Source organism: Cydia pomonella, chromosome 1 (assembly GCF_033807575.1).
Source record: "Cydia pomonella isolate Wapato2018A chromosome 1, ilCydPomo1, whole genome shotgun sequence".
In the NCBI taxonomy this organism is placed as follows: Eukaryota; Metazoa; Arthropoda; class Insecta; order Lepidoptera; family Tortricidae; genus Cydia; species Cydia pomonella.
The window spans coordinates 34,370,096-34,395,676 of record NC_084703.1 but is presented as its reverse complement, the minus strand read 5'-3'; the positions used below and the strand labels follow the sequence as shown (position 1 = coordinate 34,395,676).

Sequence of the window (25,581 nt, the reverse complement as noted above, 5' to 3'; positions counted from 1 at the left end):
CCCCGGGCCGCGGCCGGCCGGTCGGCGACACCTCCTCGTAACTCATGAGGCCCTGGTACTTGCTACTTGCTAAATTAATTTTTTGAACAGTTTTTTCTTAATTTTGGCCACCGTAGCCTACGGAGACTAACAAGCAACGCTAAGCGGTCTTCGTAGTCTATGGGTGTTGCTATATTACGGGTGTCACATGCGTGTTTCTGACTTATGAAGTAATTATTTTTACTATGCAACCAAATGAATATTTTGTAAGTTGGCAGCAATGCACTTAGTTTAAAACTGTATTCGTTTTGGTTTTGTTAGGTTGGTAGCCATTAATCGCAGTAACGTTATAGCGTATAAAAGCACAAGAGCTTTTATGAGGAATAGACAATATAGACTTTTCTTGAAACCTTTTATGTATGTTCTTATATTCGTGTTAATGAATGCATAAATGACAGATAACAGTAGAGGAGTAGGAAAAATCTTTAACTTTACGTTTAGAGGTATTGTTTATCCACTCTAATTGATATTTTACAAACAAAAATGCGATAAACTCCAACTATATATTTTCTTTTTTCCCCTATTTCACAAAAAAATGTATAATATTTTTTAATTCTAATGACCTCAGGATTACACTGTTAAAATCGCTCAGGTATCAAATATGGCATAGATTGATCTAAGTTGTTAGAAGCTTTTAAGACTTAAGCGCTCCAAACCTTATAGACTTAAACCTTCAAAGCTTAGGAGGCTTTAAAGCTTGAGGCCTAAAGACTCGAGGTTTCTGTGATCGTAAGCAGCAACGCTAACTTATTAATTGAGGCTTATACGGTCGAGGCTTTAAGGTTCGACGCTTCTAGACTCAGCAGTTGCGACTCGAGTCTTGTGGTTTACGCCTCGAAGCTTAAATTCACAACACTACTCCAAAAGCAACATTGGAAAAGTGCTGGTGAAGATCTTAAACTCAACCACGGAGGAAACAGTCAAGTACGTGACCACTCCTGATGCCTCATAAGCGTCTACCGTAGCCTGAGGGTCGCGCTCTTAGAAGTCTTATTTAAACAGTGGTTATATTAGTACCGGGTTAGGCTTAAGGCATATTTCCGGTGGAAAAACAAAGCTAAAAGCCTCCCTCCTGCCTATTCCAATTTGAAACGACTCTACGCTACACTCCACTAGTGCCGCAAATTCAAGCCACTTAATTGTTGAAAAATATGCGAACCTGAGCAGCAATCGTTCGACCATAAGATCCGAGCCACATCGAAGTCGAATCAACCCAAGCAAATACATGGGTGGATATAGGTTCATTACATAACTAGATGAAACCCAAGCGCGAAATTTTTCGTTACCATGTTGTGAGGAGAGCTTGAACATGATCCAGTAACCAAGTATGTTAAGAAGCGAGGGCGAATATCGATCTTCGCATTTCGCATTGGGTTAATAAAAGCCCGAAGCGCTCAGAGAGCCGAGCATTCGTGTGATGTCAAACCCGTGCTTCAGGACATCTGAGCACAGACGAACCAATGTCGATACGTGTTAAAAAGCGAGGCCAAAAGCCGAGAGCTGCAGGAAAGCAGAGTCGATTTTACCAGATCTCGATTCTTCTGCAGCTCGGATTTGGCCTCATACAAAAACGTGTCTATCTGGGGCATTTTGAAGTTTAAATATATCAAGACATGGTCGTATGTACTAGAAAATCCGACGCTCTTCCACGAACATAAAAGCTGGCATGCATTCATGCGAGTTCTTTTATGTGGTCAACCGCGATACAACGTAACGCGTAACGCAAAATATTACTAGGTATCTGACTTTAAAAAGTATAAAATAACATTATTTGCATATTCTACTGATTGTGTCTGAGAAACTGAAATATAAGGAGAGGACATAACATTTTTTCTTTTTGTAAATACAATGTGTTCTGGGTTTATTACCTATGCCTAAAAAATATATTTTTTTTTTCCTTTTCCCTGACCGCTCTACAACTTTCTTGACTTTCCAGAAAGTGGAAACCCTGTTTATCCTAACAATTACTCGTACGCGACTGAGACTACTGAGAGCAGCAAAAAAATGCGGGCAAATGTTCAAGCTTTTGACGGCATTAATAACGATACAAATTAACAACTGACAGCACAATAATGATTTATTGCTTTATAATAGTTAATACAAAAGGTATATTATAAATTCATTAAATGCAAAGAAAACGACAATAAAATAAAAACAGTATCAGCACCGAAAGCATGAGCACGACCATGTCTGAAATACCGTATTGGTTCCTTTCGCACCCGTAACACATGCACTTGCTAATAAGCTTCATGTCGGACACGGACGCGACCTCGCTGGTCAAAAACAAGTCAGTTAATCATACGTGAACAGGAACACCGAACACCGTGTAATGTCCATTACCCTCAAATAATGTAGAGTAGGTTATTTATAATTAATCATTCACTATATGGGTACTATATACGGATACATACAAGTGTACATTCATATTCATAATTCTATTGTGAAAAGTATAACGCGATGTTACACTGTCGTTAAGGCAACTGTGTAATTGTAATGGTAACAGATAGCGGGAGGGCCGCGCCTCGCTAGGGGCAGTCCTGGCTGAGCATGCGGGTGAACGCCTTGGGAATGTGTTCGTTGGTCTTGGACGCCGTGCTGCTGCCGAGCAGGGTGGGTGCCGCCACTTGCCCCGTCTGGATACCGTGCATTGTTTTCAGGAGGTCGTAATTTATCTTCTCACTGACGACCGAGTCACGTCTGCAACAAACCGTTAGTTCATTATTACTGAAATCAATAAGTCTGTGCTAACAGTATCAGATAAGGTAAATTACCAGAAAGAAATATATATCTACTTTATTTCGATTCTCATTATTTACTGTTCGTTTCTCAGAGTTCATACCGTAGGCTACTGCAATTTTTGCCAATTTTTCGAAATACTGGTTATGTCATCCAGTATCACCGCATGTGTAGTAGTTAAGGAACATTGCGAGATTATTCCGAGCTCAGGTTTTATTATGAATATTGGTACTGACTGGTACTGAGGGTGGTTCGTGACGAAGTCGCGCATCCAGGTGGCCATGGTGCTGATCTCGCCGGCGGCGCGGCGCTGGATGAGCTTGAGGTACTGCTGCACCGAGCAGTGCGTGTCCGCGTCCACGTCCATGCCCGACAGGTACGACTCGATCAGCGGGATCAGCCCGGGGAACACGCCGCTCTGACAACAACCGTTTACTTATTGCCTTTGCCAATGATAGTAATATCTCGGTATCAGAAAGTTTAATTTATTGTAATAAGTGCATTTTTCCTTTACTCGTATAATGTACATACATATGTATAATGATAGTTTGGCATTTCTGGGACCGCAAAGATTATAGTCTATTGTTATATTAATATAAAACTATTGGCATGCCTCATTTGTCGAGTTGTATTGTAATTGTAATGGAACTACTCTAGCTTATGCACGGACTACTAATACGTTTGGAGCTGATGCAAAAACTATACATATTTAAGGAGGCGCGCACCGACGGCTTCCACGCTATCAGGCGCAAGCGGGTGGCGTCACTGGTGCGGCGCGTGCGGGTAGATGGCGCTTTCTGGTAATATTGGAATGGCCTACATGCTTGTAATATAATAAGTTACATATAGCATACCACTAACATAGGTTAAGTATAATAGTAAATATCTGGGGGTCCGAGTTTTGTTAGGAAAACATAGAAAAACTCAAAAATGAGCGTTTTCCCAGATATAGGACCTAGCTAGAACGATTTTACGCCCCCGAAAACCCCCATATAGCAAATTTCATCGAAATCGTTGGAGCCGATTTATATATACAAGATTTGCTCGTTTAAAGGCATTAGATAAGCTACTAATGCAATAGTGGCGATGACGACTAATACTGTTCACCAATTATTGAGGTTTGCCCAAGATTAATTAGAACAAGTTGCGCTTGAACATTTTTTTATTTGTGGTGGTGCTCACTTGGTTGCCGGTACATCTAAACACGGAACTGGATTATGTTTTATATATGTGGATCGGGACAGGTGGCGTTCTCTCGTTTCGGAGGCCAAGATTCTTTTTGGATCGCTGAGCCAAAGCAGTTAGTTAGTTATGTGTCATCTATTAAATTGCGTTTTAGAGCCAGTGTTAACAATGGACGATGGCTGATTTATAAGATACAGTTAGCATCTTGTTTAGTGAATACCGAGCTAGATAAATACCTTTCCATTGACTATCTCGTTGATGGTCATCTCCGCGTAGAGGTCCGCGTCGGGCAGCGGCGAGGGCGCGGGGTCGGCGCCGGCGGCGCGCGGCAGGCTCACGTCGCGCCGCCACCAGAACCGCTCGCTGCGCACCGCGTCGCGCCGCTGCGCGCGCTGCATGTTCTCGTCCACCTACACAATTAAGGTACGGTAAGTTGATATTGCCGGAGGGGCCACACATTGTACGTCAAAGTTGAGCTCCAATCTGCCTGTACCTGCCTACGCCCATGTCATACAGGTCCGCGGTCTGTACTACGCATGTGTTTTCGACCCCTCCCGACCAGAAGTCCGGTAATGTTTATGAAAACAAATGGAACTTAAGGAACCGTCTCATGCCTGACCGCGCGGAGAGCTTGGTTTTTCTTCATCATAATCTAGCTCTTATAAATTACAAGTATTAAGTATAATATCTAAATTTGCATTGTCAATAAACTATTTTTGATTCCATTAAACTATTGGTACCGTGCAAAGTGCATGGTGGGGGTAAGTAAAGCGATCCCAGCGTGTAAGGTGGTAAAAATTTGAACTAACTGCGGATAGCGTCTATAACATTTCGTACAAGTTATATGGCTAGAAATGAAACTTTAATTTACGATCACTTCTGAAATATTTATTTAAATTGTACCATTGTATTCAGTATGAAATGCTGAATATAACTAACGTATTTAATTTGATAATTATTTACACTGTATCCGTGTAAATAGCTTTGCAAATGCCACACAGTGATATTTTTTCAGAAGTTAAGAATGGATATAGTAAGTTATCCTTAAAAGATAGACATTCAACATCGTGGATTTTTTTGTAGACCTATGAATGAGAAACAACCCCACCATACATTGTGTTGTTATAACTCAAACAGATTAGGCAGCATTTTCAATTAAAGCTCCTAGCCAGTGTGACTTTTTCAGACAACATCGTTATATTTCAACCAATTTACACAAAACCTTAACAAGTTATATACTTAAACCTTCTTCAAGAATCACTATATTGATTGATGAAAGTCGTATGAAAATCCTTTCAGTAGAATTTAGTTTTGGAGTAGTTTTATACGATGTAGTGAATTGACGTTTTCCCCTAGATTTGCGGCTGCTAGGTTGCGTGACAGTCATGCACATAGAGAATAATTTTTATTTCGTGAGAGCCAAGATGGCGGGTGTACCTAAATAAAAATAAACCATACCATATTATTGTACCTAATTTGTACAATTTAGTACCTTCTTTTAAAAAAATACCTCCCGGTACTTAAAGTTATTACCAAAAACCATTACACCCGTCATTCAATTTAGGTACAAACATATGGTATGCTTTTTGTTAAATTTTATTTAGGCACGAGTACATCCGGCATCCTGACCCTCACTTTTTTTACCTAATAGAACTGTGATTTAAGGTTGACTAGATTATAACTTAATAAGTGATATTCTGACGATTGTTAATTTCATAACTCTTAAATATAAATAGTATAATCATTGTCAGTATAATAGAAACTGTTAAAAGAGCTGATAGATTAATAAAATTTATATATCCGGAAACCGGGATTACAATCTGCTTAAAAAGTATATTTGACCTCCATGGTAAAATTTGAACTTTTTTAAGTACTGGCCGGTATATTTTTTCTTTCTTATTAACGCTAGTGTTTTGTTTTTGCCGAGTTTTAAATGTCACCTCACTGCAAGAATGGAACTCACTCGTGAAAATATTCGTGCTATGATTTATTATGATTTTCGGCGTGGTTTAACGCAACAACAGTGCATAGATCAACTAACTTCAACTTTTGGTGATAAAGCTCCATCTAAAACTACTGTGTATCACTGGTTTAGTGAGTTCAATCGTGGACGTTGTATGATTACGGACGAAGTTAAGGCAGGTCGCCCGAAATCGGTCGTTGTACCACAAAATATTGAGGCTGTGCGAAAACTTATAATGGACGACCGACATGTTACGTGTACCGCGAGATAGAGGCGACTCTGGGTATTTCTATGACTAACATTAATAGCATATTACATGATCATTTAGCTGTAAAAAAAATTGTTCGCGTTGGATACCGCACAACTTAACTAAGGAGCAAAAAGATGCTCGCGTCGAATGGTGCAATAAAATGTTAAAAAAATATAACCGTTGTGACTCAAAGGCCGTTTATAACATCTATACAGGTGACGAATCCTGGATCTATGCATACGATCCCGAAACGAAGCAACAGTCAACGGTATGGGTGTTTCAAAATGAGCCGAACCCTACGAAAGTTACTCGTGCAAAAAGTACATTGAAACAAATGGTGGCCTGCTTCTTCGGTATTAATGGCCATGTAGCTACAGTGCCACTAGAAAATTCAGATTGGTACACGATCATTTGCTTACCGGAAGTATTTGAACAAATTCGTAAAACTAACCAGCGACGAAGAATCATTCTTCATCATGACAATGGCAGCTGTCATACGTCACGCGAAACACCTCTATTTTTGGAAGGTCAAAATGTGGAATTAACGGGTCATCCGCCGTACAGCCCTGACTTGGCACCCAATGATTTTTATTTATTTCCCAATATGAAAAATAAATTACGCGGTCAACGATTTTCGACCGCTGAAGATGATGTCGACGCATTCAAACAACACGTTATGGAGGTACAACCTCAGGCGGAGTGGCAGAAGTGCTTCAAATATTGGTTCACATGAATGCAAAAGTGCATAGATCATCAAGGGGAAGACTTTGAAAAACAATAAAACCATTTTCAGCCGTGTACGTTTGTTTGTTTTTTTGTTTCCGGATATATAAGTAGCAACCCTCGTATAATCCAAAAAACTTGTTTATTCGGCAATTTGAACCGAGCTGTTCAGCCGAATACGAACATTAAAAAGTATGCCGAATACCGAATATCGGCCTATCTCCACTTAATATAATTTCATAGTGAGTGTGACTCTTCAAAATCTGTTTTTGTTTGTTACATCTAAACCCCTGTAAATTACATGATATGCTATTAATATCACTTGCTTCGGCCACATGGCAGCCATTCTTCGGAGGAGGTGAGCGTGGTAGGCCTTTACGTCTGCTTTCGGATGATATATTAGGAGATGCCTGCGTTTTATGAGCGTGTTCAGAGAGAAAAGCAAACCTTGCTAATAGGCATAACAAAGTTGAGGTTGTAGGACAGGATGACACGGGTAAGCAGCACGACGAAGCACACGTAGGCGGCGTTCTCGAAGTCGGTGAGCTGAGCCTCGCACGGCCGGAACTCCACGCGCCAGCCGATGGGCGAGTTGGGCGGCGGCGGCTTGAAGCGCATCGTCTGCCAGTTCGTCGACTGGATGTTCTGTCAAACGAATACACATCTACTGTTAATGACCTGCCAATTTTTTGAATCAAGAAAATATGTATTTGTCTTGTTTTTTTCTATTAATACAAAAGTGTATTATGTGTTTATTCCAACAACTACGGAACCCTTAAAATATTCTTCAGACCAACCTTAGTGTAAAGTGTGGTGATAATTTAAAGGTGATTTACAGAATATTAAGTAACTAATATCATCCTTGGCAATACGTTGGAGTAAATCAATAAAAACGAATGACGTTATAGTCCTCGAAAATAATCGAGACAAAAACCATTAGTCACGTTCGGTTAAACACAGCTCAATGTAATAATGGATGCCAGCGCCATGACTCCGCGTTTTGGACAAATTGTATCGAGCGTCGTGGCTAGGTAATGGGCACAATACATGCTACTTTTATTGACGTATTTTGTTTCATGACCAAAGCTCTGAGAAACGCCCGTCATTATATAAACATAAGCCTGATCCGTACAACAGAGACTTCCTTATACCAATGTCAACGATAAAATATGCCGTAATGCGGTCAGTAGACTGTAACCGAACATTTTCAACTCATAAATGGGCCCTAAATTATGGTTATGTTTTCAAAATAACGTTTTCCAATAAGTGTTCTTCAGAAACTTATTTAAAACATCATTTTCAGTCTGCGAACCGCATGAAGGAAAATCATACGAAACTTAACAGACGATTGACCTGTTAGCAAAATGAATTGTTTAATATTAACCCATAAATGAGTGCCATGTCATTTTGAGACCTAACGCGCGTGGGTCGATTTTTGATGATTCTTACGTCAGTCGTTTTGTCTTAATTGTCCGTGTCCATTATAGTAAAAACTAAACAATATGGCGATAGAGAACGAAATAGAGTCTGTGCGGAAAGAGAAGAGTCGTGGAATGAATGGGGCCCAATACATTCCACAACACAACTCTTCTCTTTCCGACTCTACAAACAAATGAAAATCGATGTACTGTATCAAGTGGGGTATCATATTATAGGAATTTGAAAAATATCTCAATGATCATTTAATATATGTATTATTTTATTTTAAACGACCGTTTAAGTTGGTTAGAGATAGAGATCTTTATTTGCATACCAGTATGATACATAGATACATAATGTCTAAAGCTACCGCCCTATCTTCTTGCTTTGCCACACTTACAAGCTGGTTGAGCGTCTTCTTCTCAACCGGCTGACACAAGCAGTGGATCCTCTTCTTATCAATGAACAAGCAGGATTCCACCCCGGGAATTCGTGTACAAGCCAGACACTATAACTGACGCAGCACATTGAGGACGGTTTCGAGCTTGCCACGGTCACTGGTTGACACTGATTTTGACACGAAAAGAAGAGTACTTCTTCAACTTACTTACTACTTAGTTACTTTAGCAACACTTACTTTTTTCCAACGTAATTTATTACGCAGTACGCTGTCGTGTATTTTAATTTTTGAATTTACTGGCATTAGTTGATAGTTGCCGCCGGCCGATGACAGCGTTATGCACGATCTCGTCGCTGTGGAGTCCAACCTCAAAGTGATCGGTGTCGTTGGCGTTGTCCTGGTCCACCTTCTCCGAGAAGAGCGAGACGGTGTCGCGGATGAAGAGGTGCGCCACGTGCATCGCGAGCGGGTGGTCGATGCCGCCCTCGCGCAGCCGCCGGTAGATGGCGGCGTCGTGGACGATCGGTATGTCGTTGTACCTGCAACGTATAGCGTTACATTTGCTGACCTATTTACATTTTGACTAGCTGATGTTGATATCTTTTATGAAAGAGTCAAACTTTTATTGTGATTTCGGGGCTGATCTCTTAGTAAAAGTTGCTCAGTATGTCCTATACAACGTGTACCCACCCCTCTTTCAGTGGCTGGTGAAATCAGTAATGACCGTCATTCAAAACATATGATGTTCATATATTATACCTATAAAAATCAAGGTTCTTCATTAATAAGTGAACTTTTTAGGTATGGAGTTTTCCCAGTCATACAAGTTGGGTAATCCAGATGAGCCATAATGTTTGACGTCAAAGTAGTAGGATCATAAAGTCAAGCGTACCTACTAGTAGGACGCATACAAAACACATTTTATTTGATTTATTTTATTGCTACGCTGTACAAACTTATGAAATGCTTGAATGAATGGGTTTATTTTATACATTAAGTATGTAAGACGAATAAATAATACTTTAAATGTTGACCGTAAAATGACACAATCCAGTAGCCTTACCACGACTGCCTTAGCAGGGTCAAACTAACATATCCACTGACGTCTACGGTCTGCGTAAATTTCTTTCTATACATCTCACACGCACTAATATGCGAGTACGAGCGAGATGTATAGAGAGTATGTTACGTATACGCTATCGAATATGTCAGTGTCAAACTGGTGGTAGCTGTACAGAAGAATGATGCATCGATAGAAAACCCAATCCTCAGTACTCGATACAGTCAGCCTCTGATTAACTGATCGCATGATTCCTTATCACGGGCCCCTTAGTCCCGGGATCAAATATTGCCAGTCAAAATTGGACCAGTGGTTATTAATTTAGTTACAATTTTATTTTTAGGGTCATTTATATTGCGCGGGACTTAAGTGGTAAATATGGGAAAAAAACAATTTTTTGTGTTATTAAGCCACATGTACATGGTATGGAACTAAATTCTAGAAAAATAAATTAAAAAAATTACTACTAACTTTTCATGCTCTGGCGACAGGTAGGAGTCGATAGAGTCGTATCTGGATTTGTTGATGCGGAACTTGTTGTTCTTGAGCGGCTCGAGGCCGCGCTCCTCGCGCGTGCGGCAGTCCACAGAGCCCGCGATCACGTTCCAGCGGCAGTCCGAGTCTGTCAGGAACCCGCGAAAGATCGGCGACGCGGCCGACAGCGCTAGCTGCGACAATAGTACATTACGATACAAGTGCGGAAAGTAGAAAATTCACAACGAGTGGTAAGTGGGAAAACACGACCGTAGGGAGTTTTAAATCGACACGAATTGCGAATTACCTATTCGCACGTGTATCGTACGTTTTACAGTACATATGGCCCTTTATATTGTCGACATAGGCACGTACCTAAAGTGCTAATTACCACACTAGTGCGGTAACGTAGCACCATATGTGTGCCTTAAGTTTTAATGTTTTAATTTATGGCCACTCATTGCAAATTTCCTACTTTTCGCACTTGTATCGTAATGTACTACTCGTATTTCTCAAACTTACTATGAAATGTTGACATGACTTTACGTCAAATTAAGTCCGGAAATCCGGTGCGATGAGTGAAGATGATATGTAAAGGAATTTCATACTGCCTTACACACCTAGGACTGTATAAAGCAACTATCTTTTGTTTTTTAAAGTCAAATTGTGATAACGTCTTGGCATTCAACAATCAACCTGAACGATTGATACCATTGACGTAAATAATTAGAGTTTGAGAATGTTAAACAGTAATAGCGGGATCACTAAAGATATAGGTGCCACTTATCTGAGGGGTTCGTAATGAAGGTGTGTGGTGGTTTTGTAATATAAGATAGCTCAGTTTTGAGACTAAAACTAGCTTAACATTCGTTGCTTTTTGCTTGCTCAACATAATTTAAATGAGTATCATGTAGCCACAACTTCAGCCAGTCGACAGCTGAACATAAGCAGGGTCACTACCGATTAGGATAGTAATGCAGAAAAATTAAGCGTTTCAACTCGGAATGAGAGATAATAAGCTGGAAACTAGTATACACTTTCATTGTGGCATTCTAACGGTTCTCTTAAAAGTTCGCATATACTTATGGTGTGCGCGCTGCAAATTATTCTAGGTCAAATGTCATAAAAAACGGTTTTTCGCGGATGGGTCAAAATTATTTTCGTTGTCTTGTATCTGACCTGTTACACTTCTATTTGCGTCTTTGTATGTGCTATTGTATGTTTCTAGCTGTACAGCTACGAATAAAAACAATAGTCAACTCTTCAAAGCACTGAAGGTGCCTTAATCTTCTTTTGAAGTTGTAAAAAATTATCGCACGTTTTCACAACTGACTCGTCATTGAACCGACGCTTTACTGAAACGATTCGGCCGATCTCGAGTCATTCTTTTGTTTTCGAGTTCTAAATTCAAATATTTCTAGTTTTCTTCTATAAAATCGCGGGAGGTTTGCAAACGACAGAACTTAAAAGGTAACCCTTGTAGATTATAATTCTCTTCAGAAAAATTAATAACTAAATTTCACCCTAAGTCAGTCACATTTTTTGAGGACAAAAAACAAGACAACGAAAAGAGTTTTGACCCAGATACAAAGTTTATATTCATTCCGAGGTTGGTTTGATACACTTTTTGGGGTTCTAGCTCAGTTTCATTGGTCGATATTGGGACCGTGCGAAGTGCATGGTTGGGGTAAGTAAAGCGATCCCAGCGCATAAGGTGGTAAAAATTAGAACTAACTGCGGATTGCGTATTTAACATTTCGTACAAGTTATATGGCTCAAAATGAAATTTTAATTTACGATTACTCGTGACATATTCATTTAAATTGTATGGTGTAAGGGACCATTGTAATCTGTATGAAATGCTTAATATAAGTAACGGACTTAATTTGATAATTATTGATACTGTATCCGTATAAACAGCTTTGCAAATGCCACATACTATGTGATCTTTTTCTAGAAGTTAAGAATGGGTATAGTAAGTTATCCTTAAAAGATAGACATTCAACATCGCGGACTTTTTTGTAGACCCATGAAAGAGAGACAACTCCACCGTACGTTGTGTTGTTATAGCTCAAACGGATTAGGCAGCGTTTTCGATTAACCCTTTACCAGGCTGACAGTTCAAAAATGACAATCGAATGTCAGTCCTACTCATCGAAAATAGAACACATGTTTGAAGAGCCGCATGTGGGAAACATAATATCCCTTAGCCTGGTAAAGGGTTAAAGCTCCTTGCCAGCGTGATTTTTTCTCGGCAACATCGTTATATTTCAACCAATTTACACAAAATCTTAACAAGTTATATACCTAAGCCTTCCTCAAGAATCACTCTATTGATAGATGAAAGTCGCATGAAAATCCATTCAGTACTTTTAAGTTATGGAGTAGTTTTATAAGATGTAGTGAATTGACGTTTTCCTCTAGACTTGTGGACGCTAGGTTGCGTGACAGTCGTGCACATAGCGAATAACGACTAGTGAAACTCAGGTCGATATACAGCATGCGAGTGACTCCCCGCAGGCGGTAAGGTGGGAAAACGACTAATGAAACTCATAATGGCATGCGTTTAGGAAATCTCCCGCACCCCGCATACGGGCCCTATCGACCAGTGAAAACAGTTCCCCGAATGCGGACCCTATGGCATGATTTGTGGAAATCTCCCGCACCCACGACCAATGAAACTGAGCAATTAAGGAGACTGGGAAATAGGCCATGAAACAAAACGAATCTTTTTAAAAATGCACTAGCTCAAAAAGGTACCAAAATTACCTTCAATTCATAAGTCACATATGACTTGGGTTATTCCCACTATGTAGTTAGTTACTACCAATTTGTTACCAGTGGTAACTACTGGGAATTTTATCAAACAAAGTTGCTGGTCTTAGTCGGTTTTTTTCCATTAGTTATTGTTGATGATCTTTACAAACGTGCGCGTTTCTGTATCAAATCTAAGAGATGATATTTTGAAGATAATTCGTTTTATTTTTTAAAGTGACATCATTTTGTAAAAGATGTACGTGGCCGGCAAAACGTCCCACTTTTCTTCGTAAAAAGATCCAAGCAAATCTCGTCCTTATGGCAAGCCGCAAAGTGGGACGTATTGCCGGCCGCGATCATAAATAAGAAAAAGAAAAACAAAAAATTCTTTGTCAACATATTTTTGGGCCCTATCTTGTACATCGCTTTCACGAATCTAACGTAACTACAATATAATAGATAAAATAGATACTTAGGACGTAACCGAGACGCGCACAGATGAGAACGAGTCGTTCTCATTTGTGTCCGCTACTGTCACGTGGAGCGTGGACAGATGGGGATACACCCAAGTAAATACATAATACATATTTGGAGTGATAGCATCTTGGATTTAGTAATTCGTACCATGATGGGGCAGAGCGGTGCGAGCTGGTCATAGAGCGTGCGCGCCTCGGTGATGCAACAGGCCTGGAAGGTGAGCTGCAGGCAGCAGCAGCCCATGCCGAATCCCATCGCGTCCATGTACACGCAATCCGGCCGCGCCGCTGTCGGCTCCAACTCGTGCGACTTGTCCACGGGGATTTTTGTGTTCGCATCGCGAAATACTGCACAAATTGTTATTTATGCTTTTTTATTTCTAAACTTGTGTACTTTCCAAGACTATTTTTATTATACACTTAAATAAAAGAAAACATTAAGTTACTTAACCTACTTATCATCAAGGTTAAGAACAATTCGAGCTAATAATAGGCGATCGTATCGCTAAAGTGCGATATAAATTCGACAACCTGTTAATTTGGATGTTTCGTATTGTATTGTATAGGTAATTATAATTATAAATAAATAATAAATAATTTCTGGCTACTACAACTCACGTTTAAGAACCATTGTTTCGTCATCAATATACTTATGTATAGGATATTTGTATGCAGACCAAAAGTGGTCGATATTGAAATAAATCAATATGCCCGCAGAAAATAAATAGCTAAGTATTAAGAGTCTTTTCTTCATACAAACGTAGTTACGCTCTCATTTTAAAACGCCTAGCTAGATTGCTCTGAAAATGTGTACTTACAATAGGATTAGGTATATCTATGCTCTATGCCTGTAATTAGTATATGTAGTTCAGGTACCATAGTTGAAAAATACAGCGAATTTATGTTTTTATACAAAACTTGTTTTTCCGCTATTTCGTTTATTTTATAAGCTAGAGCTATATAAACTAAATACAGGCATACGTATACCTCGATGTCCGTCATATCATTGTATGAGCAAAGGTTAATTACAATCCAACACATAGTTAAAACTGAGAACGATAATCCGTTTGTATGTGAGGGTGAAATTCGGCCGAGCTTGCTGCGGACTCTTAAGTGCCCTTGATATAGGTAATAAGACAGCAGCCAATTATTTTTTAAATACTTTAACATAATCTATAGGTACCTATTTCAATTAGGACGCCAACGACAGACCACTTTATCTACCTTGAGTTAAATACAACATTAAACACCTATTATCACGCTAACATCACAATCGACGACGCTCGGGATCTCTGTTTGCTCACACCTCACAACCTTATCATAGACTTTTATCTTTGGTTCACTCCACAATGAATGAACGCGCTGCGTCGGACTGCCAGGCGTCCATAGGTTATACTCATCTGTATCGTGGTATCTACTTACTTGGTATGTTGATAGCGACCTTTTCTCCTCGTCTATGTCTTATGTTTGCCGTTAATGTTTTAAATCGTGGATGACCCGGAAATATCGCGTCATCCGGGAAAAATAGTGATTTTGAGACTTCGCCATTTGGATTTGGTGGTATAGGCGGACTTGTAAAATTTGGACACCCTAACCTGGGAATAAGAAACAGGAAAGTTATTACGTAATATTTAAATGATATAAATGACCACAAAGCTATGAGATCAATGGGCTAAATTGCACCTCGGAAAGTTGGTGATGCTCATTATAACTTCTCCCTCTTTTAGCAGTTTGCTTGCTTCGGCGCGGCGAAACTGCATGTTGGCTTCCACAATGTTGAAGTGTGCTAGGAGTCCACCGTAGGGTTTTCCAGGTGTGCCCTCTACCATGTACGCACCGTACTCAGGCCGCCATAAAGACTTACAATCTAAAAGAACACAAATCAGTAAACAATAGGGCGTAAATAAAATGACAGATATTTCTTTTAATTGTTAGCTAATCAATTGGTAACTTTAGGTTGTTAGTGGTTACTTATAGCGCATAAATATTAATCGGCCTTCGCCTTTGTCATGTAAAGTGACAAAAGATGTTATAATGATGACGTGGCGGAATGTAATTCTAGCTAACAATAACGTCTGGTCTAGGTATCTGTAATACGGTATAACTACTATACCTACCTACGGTTGTATGGCGCCTACAGTATATTGATCGCCGTTGACTTATGAAATTGATTTATGTAAGTACATTTGTCGTACCAATAGGTCACTTTTAAAATTAGTCAGCCGCATAACGAGTCACTTATCGAGACGACGAGACAAATCGATGTCGATTTGACCTCAATATCTGTGCTTTCAAATATTTTTTTGTGAATGACATTTACGAGTACATCTTGATTTTTCTCGGGACATCGTCAATGATGGAATGCGGATATATGAGGTTCTTGATTAATGGCATAGCATTTGGTATCACTATTTTCCTGTTCATTTATTCTTTCTTACTTATTCCTTATTCAAAGATATACCAGCCAGAATGTATTCTTAGAAACATATTTTCCTACTACTTGATTTATCTCTCAGTGTACTTCAATTCCCTGACGAATAAATGTAAATCACGCACACGTGTTTAAACAAAAGGAAGTAAAACCGAATAATGTCTTCAAGCGGTAAATATTATTGGAGCTCCATTCAGCAAGACATTAGAGATGTTCTCATAACACCGGCGGCGGCGTCCTGTTCGTTTGTTCCATTCGCGGTTCGAACGCGCCACTGGTATTTCAGTGAATAGTAATTAGCAGTATAAAATGTTGGCATGTATCACTATTACATACGTGTTAATAAATATTGTACACGACTCGTTAGAGTACACGTTAGTAAACATTAGTTAGCTTAACCCTGAAACGGACAAGATTATAAGAAATCCTCAATTCAAGCCTCATTGCCACCTTATTAGTCCAAAAATTCTGATTAACAAAAAATACAAAAAGATGACGTTATAGGGTCGTAATTTTTTCCTTATAATTCTTATTGTGCCTTATAAAGAGTTTCTTAAAGCTATTAGGTACACAGAATTATTATAGAAGCAGATGTACCTACTATACACGGTGTTACATGAGGAAACCGAAAGATTTTGTCTGTATTATTGATCACATAGAGACTAAAATGTCATATAAACTTTTCTGGATTTCGCCTAGTTTCAGAGTTAATACCAATGTAAAAAAAAAACGCGATGGTGCCATTATGGGGCGTAGTCTAAATATCCTTATTGATAGATGTCAAAAAGTGACAAGTAACCTTTGCAAGAACTAGTTTTTACAAAAAAAATCGTAAAAAATTATTTTCAGTGTCAGTTTTACTATAATATTAATTTTTTATGTACAAATACGTTCAAAATTGGAAAAAAAAAACAAACAAAAAAAATTTTTTTGGCGTAACTTACTGAAACTCATATAACATTTTTTAGGCCTTAGAAATACGTGGTTAAAATCTTTCGGGTTCCTCGTGAGCACCGTGTATTTTGTATTATTCAAAAGCAGGTTAAGAGGAAAAACCAGCTGAGCCCCATCTCAGATTTGAGGATTTTAGGTAAACATCTCCGTCGCGCTGACGGGGGTGGATCCTAAAGTTTGTGCGATAAGGACAACTGCAGTTAAAGCGAAAAATCTCAGAAATAGAGGATACGTTTTCGACATTTTCCTCCTCCATAACTAAACCAATCTTATAGATCGTGTCATTCACGAAGGCGCGTAATTTGACTCCTATTGTCATGTTATTAAAGGTTACATTTGACAACTCTGCGAGACAGATGACACGAACTATAACAAAATTTTGGCAACGAAATGAGAAAGAAATTATCTGTGTCTTTTGATTTTTGCATTTATTGTTGCCCATTTGATTTTTAATGCTAGGCGTCTGTTTACGGCGCATTTATATGACCGTTTTTAGCGCTTTTTAAAGTAACCTAGTTCTTATAAAAATAAGAATATTAAAAAAACAAAACGTATAGTCAAAGTTACTGGTAATATTGAACTCACCAAAAAAAATCGTCTATTAATATCCAATAAGTTCAGTAATTTATTTTCTCAATACCTATTCTTATGGCTACCAACTTACAGCCAAAGCAAACAATCTATTACGTTACTATTTAGTACTTCAATTAGTCATTCATATTTTATCTTATTTATCATATCACAAACAAGTGAGTGGCACAAGCGAAGCCATGAATAGGCCGTTGTTATTTATTATAGCCAATCATGAATAGGTATTGAAAACTGCACAGTCACGCTCACTTCGTTAAATGGTTGTCGGCCAAGAGCACGACGTCAGGCCATGGCTTTAACGGGTATCCGGCTGCCGCCATATAATATAGTATATTATATTACAGGCAAATAGCTGTGCGGGCGAACAAACATTACGGAAATAATTACATATAACAATTTTGGCCAATTACAATCCGTTTTGGCCATATTAAACCAAGATCCCGAGAACTGTATCGTATGTATCATTAACCGCAGTTTTACTTCTGGGCGGCTACCGGGAAAATCGAAATTCGTCAATTGCGGGCATTTTTCTCTGTCACTCTGATTACGTCTTACGAAGAGTAAAAGAGAAAGATCCCCGCAATTTACGAATTTCGGTAGGCCCTCTGATCCTTGTAGTGGTGTTCCTAAGCTTCAAGAAACTCGATGTTGCTAGGCTGAAAAGTGGTGCCGTTTCCACCACCAGCCCGTTGAATATCTCCCTTACAATTAAAATTCTCATACCTTCACTATTGAAAAAATTGCACCCTTTTTCTCAAATCCGACTTATTTGAGTCTAGCTCAGCGTAAGGCGCTTAATAGCACATTGGATTTGATTCGCACGTCGCTCCGATGTTTGAGCGAGACAACGCTATGCGAGTATTATAGCTTCATCCCGCTCGCACGTCGAAGCGACGTGTAGACACGTCAACGCGTAACCAAAAGTAGTAACAAAGTTACTGGATTTACAAAATGGCTCCTTGTATTCATTTGTTTCCAGATATACTGTGTAAGTAAGTGTAAGTTTAAGTTTTTCTATAAGTTTATTCTGTGCATGACTGACCCAAGTGGTCAGTTGTTTTATTTAACTGAGGAAGAAAAAATTACAAACCGGTAGTTTGCGACATTTCATTGTCATTACGTTTCAACAGTTGATCGAGGAATGTCGGCCCTATGAAAATAATAATTTGTGTAATTTCTGACTAAAAAACAATCAAAATTAGAATACATACAACTGGAATTTACTGTAACCTAATATCTATTAATACAAAATTAGTACTTAGTTTGACGTATTTATTTAGGTAAAACAAAATGTCACCCTATGAACTGTTGCCTGTAGTACTTCCGGACCTATACGACCTTCAAACTTTCAAGAAAACAGCTTGTCCGATCACAAAAGTAACGCCCTTACAACCCCTCTGGTGTTGGTGATTAGATTCAGGCGATTCGTCTGCTCGTTTGCCTCAAATTTGGTATAGACCTGGGCAGCTTTAATGTTGGAAATCATCCCTTAAGAGGGTGAAAAGGAGTACAATTGAGCTAATTAATGAATTGCTTGATAATTGATGTTAGCATAATTATGCACAAATTGAATGGTTGCCTTTATGCAGGCGCTAAAGTTGTCTCTCAAATCCATACAGTACCGGCCAATAATATGTACATAACCTTAGTGTGTTTTTGTATGAATTTGTATAGAATTAACATTATACGTTAGTTTGGCGTTTGTATTTGACTAGTCATTTTATAGAAAATATCTGGGGGACCGAGCTTTGCTCGGAAAACATATAAAAACTCACAATGCGTGTTATCCCAGAGATAAGACCTAGCTACATTCGATTTCTCGCCCCCGAAAACCCCCAAACAGAGATCCCCGAAATATATAAATATAATATATATATACAAGAATTGCTCGCCACCTCAGCCGAGGCACGGCTACACTGGCCGGTTTGTGCGTGAGGAAATTGCCACCCGCGTTTGCTCGCACTGTGTGGACCTGCCTAACAAACCATAACATGAGACCAATTTTTCTCATCGCTCGTACAAAGGAATACTTCTACACTACCTAAAGTAGTGAGGTGGAAGTCACTCACAAACATAAAAAAAAGTTATACCATAAAAACATTGAGGTGATTCGGTCCCCGTCGCACGGTGGGCTAAAAATCGGCCTCCATAGAAATAGAAACCGAAGTCTTCAATTTTTTTTTATTGGAATAGCTTTTGTTAGGTTTTATAATGTCCCAAAATTAATCTTAGCTAATTTGGTTGGAAAAATAATTAATTATATATTTTTTTCAAAATCTTTGTATAGCGCGTATCAGAACAATCGAGTTTTCTCCGAAAATAAAAAGTTAACCGTAATATCCTGACAGATGATTTTAAAACCAATTATTCTTGATTTTTCCACATAATTAGAATTTCCCTACGGGGTGCACTTAAAAAAAAAACGATATATATATATATATCAATTTAATACGGTTATACTCGTTATTTTGACTACAAAAAATGAATTTGAGTTTGATCGAACCAATAACTTACGCGTAGAGAATTTTTGTTCTAATCAAATGTATCGAGTGTACGAGTAAAATGGATTTTTTTTTTCAAAAATTAAAGGTATACCGTAATATCCTTGCAGATAATTTAAGTACCCATTATTAAGGATATTCTGACATAACGCGAAGTTTTCTACCGTATACACTTATTTAATAAAAAATAATAAACTTATTTTTTCATGCTGAAATATCTTTTTCTCATATTTTTAATCAAATAAATAATAAACATACAAGAGTTACAAGTAGAAAATTGAAAATAAAACCATAACATCCTTTACATTAATACCCTTGTATCCACTTTATTACATTATCTTTGTACTTAATGAAACAGTAGGTATTTAACCAATGACACATTGACAACAGATGAGTCTAAAATTAATGATCATTAATGAGGTCCGGTTACAATCGTTAGTAGATTTAACAGTTACACAAATTTTGAATAATTAACAGGAACAAGTAGAAGACATGCAGTTAAGTTTAATTTCTAAATGGGGATTTGACGGTGCTTCCAGTCAAAGCAGATACAAGTAGATAATTGGTGGCAGTGAACAAGATGACTCAATCATTTTTATGACGAGTTTAGTGCCACTAAAGTTTATCTCTGGCGACAAAACAATTTGGCCAATTCGAAAACCATGTTCTGCTTCATATTGTCGTCCAAAGCAATTTACATTTACTAAAAAGAACTTTGTTCTAGCTCAAAAGAAAAAAAAAATGGATGGAATCAAACACCTAGTGCCTGAAACAACAAAGGGACACATAAGCTGAAGATGACGATGGTAGATGGCAAAATCTGCACATATCTTTCACAGGCTAAGTCAAGTGCAACATGCGTTTTATGTTTAACTAAGCCTAATAAAATGAACAATTTAGACAAAGTTTCGAAAAAAACAGTGCCTGATACTACCTTATATGAGTTTGGACTATCATCTGTACATGCCCGGATCAACACCATGGAATGCCTTCTTCATATAGCATATCGATTGGACTTTAAAGAATTTTATGCAACTGAAAAGAGGTGCCTTAAACAGAAGATGGAACTACGGAAGAAGATTATTCAAGATCGCTTCAAAGACGAACTAAATCTTTTAGTCCATGTAGTAAAACAGGGTTCTGGAACAACGAATGATTGAACACAGCACGAAATTTTTTCGAAGATCCCGAAAAAACAGCTAATATCACTGGACTGGACAAATAACTGATTCGGAGATTTGCTGTAATTCTGCAAGCTGTCACATCAGGTGAAGTAATTGACACTGAAAAGTTTAAAGCCTATTGCAGAGCTACAGCGGACGTCTATATGTATTAAATTTTACAGTTATAAGATGCCCCCAACAATGCATAAATTGCTGATCCATGGCACAGATATCATTGCACAAAATGATATTGTACCGATTGGTCATCTCTCTGAAGAAGCATCCGAGGCACGCAACAAAGACTTCAGAATGTTCAGAGAGCATCACTCACAAAAAAAACGAGACGTTTTTAATATGTTACTTTTGTCTTCCGATCCTGTCCTTTCTTCGATGAGGCCAACAATAAGTGGAAAAAAGAAACAGGCTTTCTTCCCTGAAACTTTAGAATTATTCATTTGTCTGGAACCTCAAGAAGAAGAAGAGACAGATACCTCAAATGTGTACCCTGATTCTGAAATGGACACGGATTCGGAAGTAAGCGACCAGGAAAACTAAATTTTCAGGATTCCAATATTAGCACTAGAATACTTTTAATTAGGATAGCATTACACATACTTATTTCTGTTTTTATTTAAACCAATTATTGATAATGTTACTGATATTTATTTAATTAAGTAAATTCGTAGTATCTACTAATGATTGTAACCGGACGTCATTAACGATCATTAATTTTAGACTCATCAGTTGTCAATATGTCATATTTGTTAAATATTGTTTCATTAAGTACAAAGATAATGTAATAAAGAGGATACAAGGGTTATTACGGGGATGTAAAGGATTCAATTTTCTACTTGTAACTCTTGTATGTTTATTATTTATTTAATTAAAACAATGAGCAAAAGTTATTTCAGCATTAAAAAAATTAGTTTTTAATTTTTATTAAATAAGTGCATACGGTAGAAAAGTTCGCGTTATGTCAAAATATCCTTAATAATTGGTACTTAAATCATCTGCAAGGATATAATTAAAGGTATACCGTAACCTTTAATTTTTGAAAAAAAAATCCATTTTACTCGTACGCTCGATACATTTGATTAGAACAAAAATTCACTACGCGTAAGTTATTGGTTCAATTAAACTCAAATTCGTTTTTTGTAGTCAAAGTAACGAGTATAACCGTATTACAATAAAAAAATATATCGATTTAAAAAAAAAGTGCACCCGGTAAGAACATTTTAATTATGTGGAAAAATCAAGAATAATTGGTTTTAAAATCATCTGTCAGGATATTACGGTTAACTTTTTATTTTTGGAGAAAACTCAATTTTGCTGATACGCGTCATACAAAGATTTTGAAAAAATTTATAATTAATTATTTTTCCAACCAAATTAGCTAAGATTAATTTTGGGACATAATAAAACCCAACAAAAGCTATTCCAATAATAAAAAGATCAAATTTAAGACTTCGGTTTCTATTTCTATGGAGGCCGATTTGCAGCCACCGTGGCGTCGTCTTTAATACTCTTAATAAAAATAATAAAGCAGATTGTGTTTTGTTTCACAAACCAAGCGCTTTTATACTCAAAATTCAAAATTTGTAATATTTCACGTGAGATTAAAGGGGAGGGCGGGCCTCGAGGCAAATCTCACGAAATTTCACTATAGGTCAAAAAATCCTCGAGTAATCAATGGACGCCCCCTATGACGTTTAGTGTTCCAGTAAACTGCCATGAAGTGATCAAAAATAATCTGTTTTTTGACTGATTTGTTTGTTCGTTCGTATATTAAATAATTCGTAAATTGTAATTAATAAGATAAATTTCTTCCAAACCTTAATTTCACCTTGACTATTTTAGTTTTTGCACTTGTACCGGTAAAACTGTTTTATTTATATTTTAAATCACTTTTAAGGCACTTCACTGAAACACTAATAGACTTATCATTATTTATCTTATCTTATACCTTTAAACGAGCAATTCTTGTATATATATATATATTTCCGGGATATCGGAAACGGCTCTAACGATTTTGCTGAAATTTGGTATATGGGGGTTTTTGGGGGTAAATAATCGATCTAGATTAGTCTTATGTTTGGGAAAACGCGTGTTTTCGAGTTTTCATGCGTTTTTATTTCGACGCAGAATATGGTCGCTAATTTCGTATTGCCGGCCACTGTCCGTCTGGTCCAGCGGGTTAAGACGCGGACGGCTAGAAATGAGTGTTACAGGTTCGAATCTCGCCCGGTGACTAACTTTTTTTTTGTATATGTTCAAATTTATATATATATTTTTTTAATTTTTATTGTTTTAGATAAGTTTAATGTAGTAAAAATGTAGTTAATGTTTGAGATAACAATATATCCATATCCCAAGTAGTGCCACAATTTGTATGTCACATTTGACAGTAGTGTTAACATTATTTTAGTTAATAAGTTACATAAATGCCTGACAGTTGACAGGTCGAGAATGCCATTAAGCATTAAGTCCGCCATTTGTACATTGATTTCTGTATTTTGTGCAATAAATACTTACTCTGTGGATCTGAATGTTCTTTTTCCTGTAATTGTGGGAGTAGCTCGTCTGCCCTGAGGCTTACTGTTGCCTTTTGGTTTTCATCATCAAATTTAACTATAATATACTCCACCTAGAAAAATATTAAATATTACTAAAAAATCCATAAATTTGTAATTATTTAAGCATCCAATTTCCAGGGCACCTCACTCTTACTCATGATGGTGGCAAAAAATTACAAAATTTTAAGTCAATACAATTTGTAATCATATTTTTCTTTTTCTTTGGGAAAAGCACATTTTACGAGTAAAAGTATCACTAAACATGAACTTTTTTGGTACAATAAGTTTTGCAAAGTACTCAATTGTCACTTTGATGTGTGTCACCTTGTCTGGACTGGACCACAAAATTATGGATTGTGGAATTAAAAGGAGTGAAATCTCTTATGTTAGAACTGTTGCAAAAGTGTCCAGCTATAAATAATAGTTCTAAAACTCTCCAGAGTAGCTAAGAATGTTGGCATTATTGACGGAGTGAAGTGCACTGTCTATCATTTGATTATTTTTTCAAGTATTCTAGGTATTATAGCGCCACCTATTTATGGTTTTTTGATGACACTTTTTGGTACATGGAGATTTCATTCCTTACCTCCACCTTCCATACACAAAATGGAAAACACAATCACATTGAATTATACAAAATAGAAAACGATTTTTTTTATCTACTCTATCTACATGACAATGTCAATTTTATAATTTATAAATAACATTATAGATAACATCATACAAGGACAGATTGAAGACAAGCTAAGGGAAAATTCATGGGAAATTGTATCTTGAAATAAATACACTAGTAGATGATGTTAGTGGTGGATCTACCTGCTCCAACATTTGTTTAATGTTGCTACTGCACACTTCATCACCTTTAGCCAGGATAGTTTCATCTCTTACATTTTTAATGTCATAACCAATTAATGAAAGTTGTTTAGAACACATTTAAATAAAGATAGAGTTAAAGTTGTATTGTAAAAAGTATATAAATTTATTTTTAGATTACCTATATGAAAAAAACAATATCAGAAAGACTTATTTACTAGTTATAATTGTTTTAATATTAACATGATATTACTAAACTTATGTTCATTAATATTTGTTGTATTTCTATTGTATATTATTTATTCATAAGTTTTTTTTTAATTTATACATTTAGTTAGATTTGGTTTAGTTTCTAGATCACTTAGAACATCTGTGTAGGTTCTAATAGGTTTCCTAATCAGTGTCTGAGGCAGGTAGCAAGACTACTCCTTCAAGTAATAGATTTAAGTAAATGTTGTTGGGAAAAGAAAAGATAAACAAACATGCCCCAGTTCTAGTAACTTGCAGTATGAGATAAATGTGTTACCTCATCTCCCCATTTCAGCACATCGCCTGTTCTGTCCCTCAACTTGCTGTACAGATTGATGAATTGTTCAATACCGTGCTGTCGGACGTGTTCGGCCAAAGCTTTAGTCTCTTCCCAAGATAATGGACTTCCTTCAGAAAGCAACCCCATGTTGACCACTTGAGTATACCGAAAATTTACACGTAGATGACACAAACTTTTGGACACTTGAAAAAAAAAACCCAACTTCGTAACTTTAGAGGCAATGATCATTGGAAACTAACCAATCAAGTAAATAAAATACAAAACTTCACAAAAAAATCACTGTAATAAGAATTAAAACAATTTTGAGTCAAACTACGTAAACTCCACTTGTAGAGTTGTTTTTTAACCGAGCTTAATGTAACTTTAAAAATAAATTTTATTTAACAATATCCACTACTATTCCTACAGATTTCTCAAAAGAAAATGAATGAAATGAACAACTGAGTAGACTGACACATTTATGTCAATCAAGCACGGATGACCAAAGAGTTTATGTTTAGTTTACAAAAACGCAAACTGACTA

At 37.3% G+C, this 25,581-nt stretch overlaps 1 protein-coding gene across 3 annotated transcripts; it reads right to left on the bottom strand.

Moving 5' to 3' along the window:
• Positions 1–2,090: 2,090 nt before the first annotated feature.
• Positions 2,091–25,580, bottom strand: LOC133520809 (glutamate--cysteine ligase). 3 transcript variants are annotated; one of them, XM_061855488.1, is made up of 12 exons: positions 25,298–25,470; positions 25,035–25,192; positions 23,655–23,766; positions 15,166–15,349; positions 14,905–15,077; positions 13,631–13,830; positions 10,247–10,443; positions 9,083–9,254; positions 7,344–7,541; positions 4,197–4,370; positions 3,012–3,193; positions 2,091–2,736 (listed from the first exon to the last, which is right to left on the bottom strand). In XM_061855488.1, the coding sequence occupies exons 2-12, from the start codon at positions 25,182–25,184 to the stop codon at positions 2,565–2,567; spliced, it is 1,914 nt and encodes a 637-aa protein (XP_061711472.1). In that variant the 5' UTR covers positions 25,185–25,192; positions 25,298–25,470; the 3' UTR covers positions 2,091–2,564. The 3 variants fall into 3 exon arrangements, with proteins under 3 accessions (XP_061711472.1, XP_061711463.1, XP_061711479.1); XM_061855479.1 differs by having other exon boundaries at positions 25,035–25,580; XM_061855495.1 differs by lacking the exons at positions 23,655–23,766; positions 25,035–25,192; positions 25,298–25,470 and adding an exon at positions 17,453–17,469.
• Between the last annotated feature and the right edge of the window lies 1 nt (position 25,581).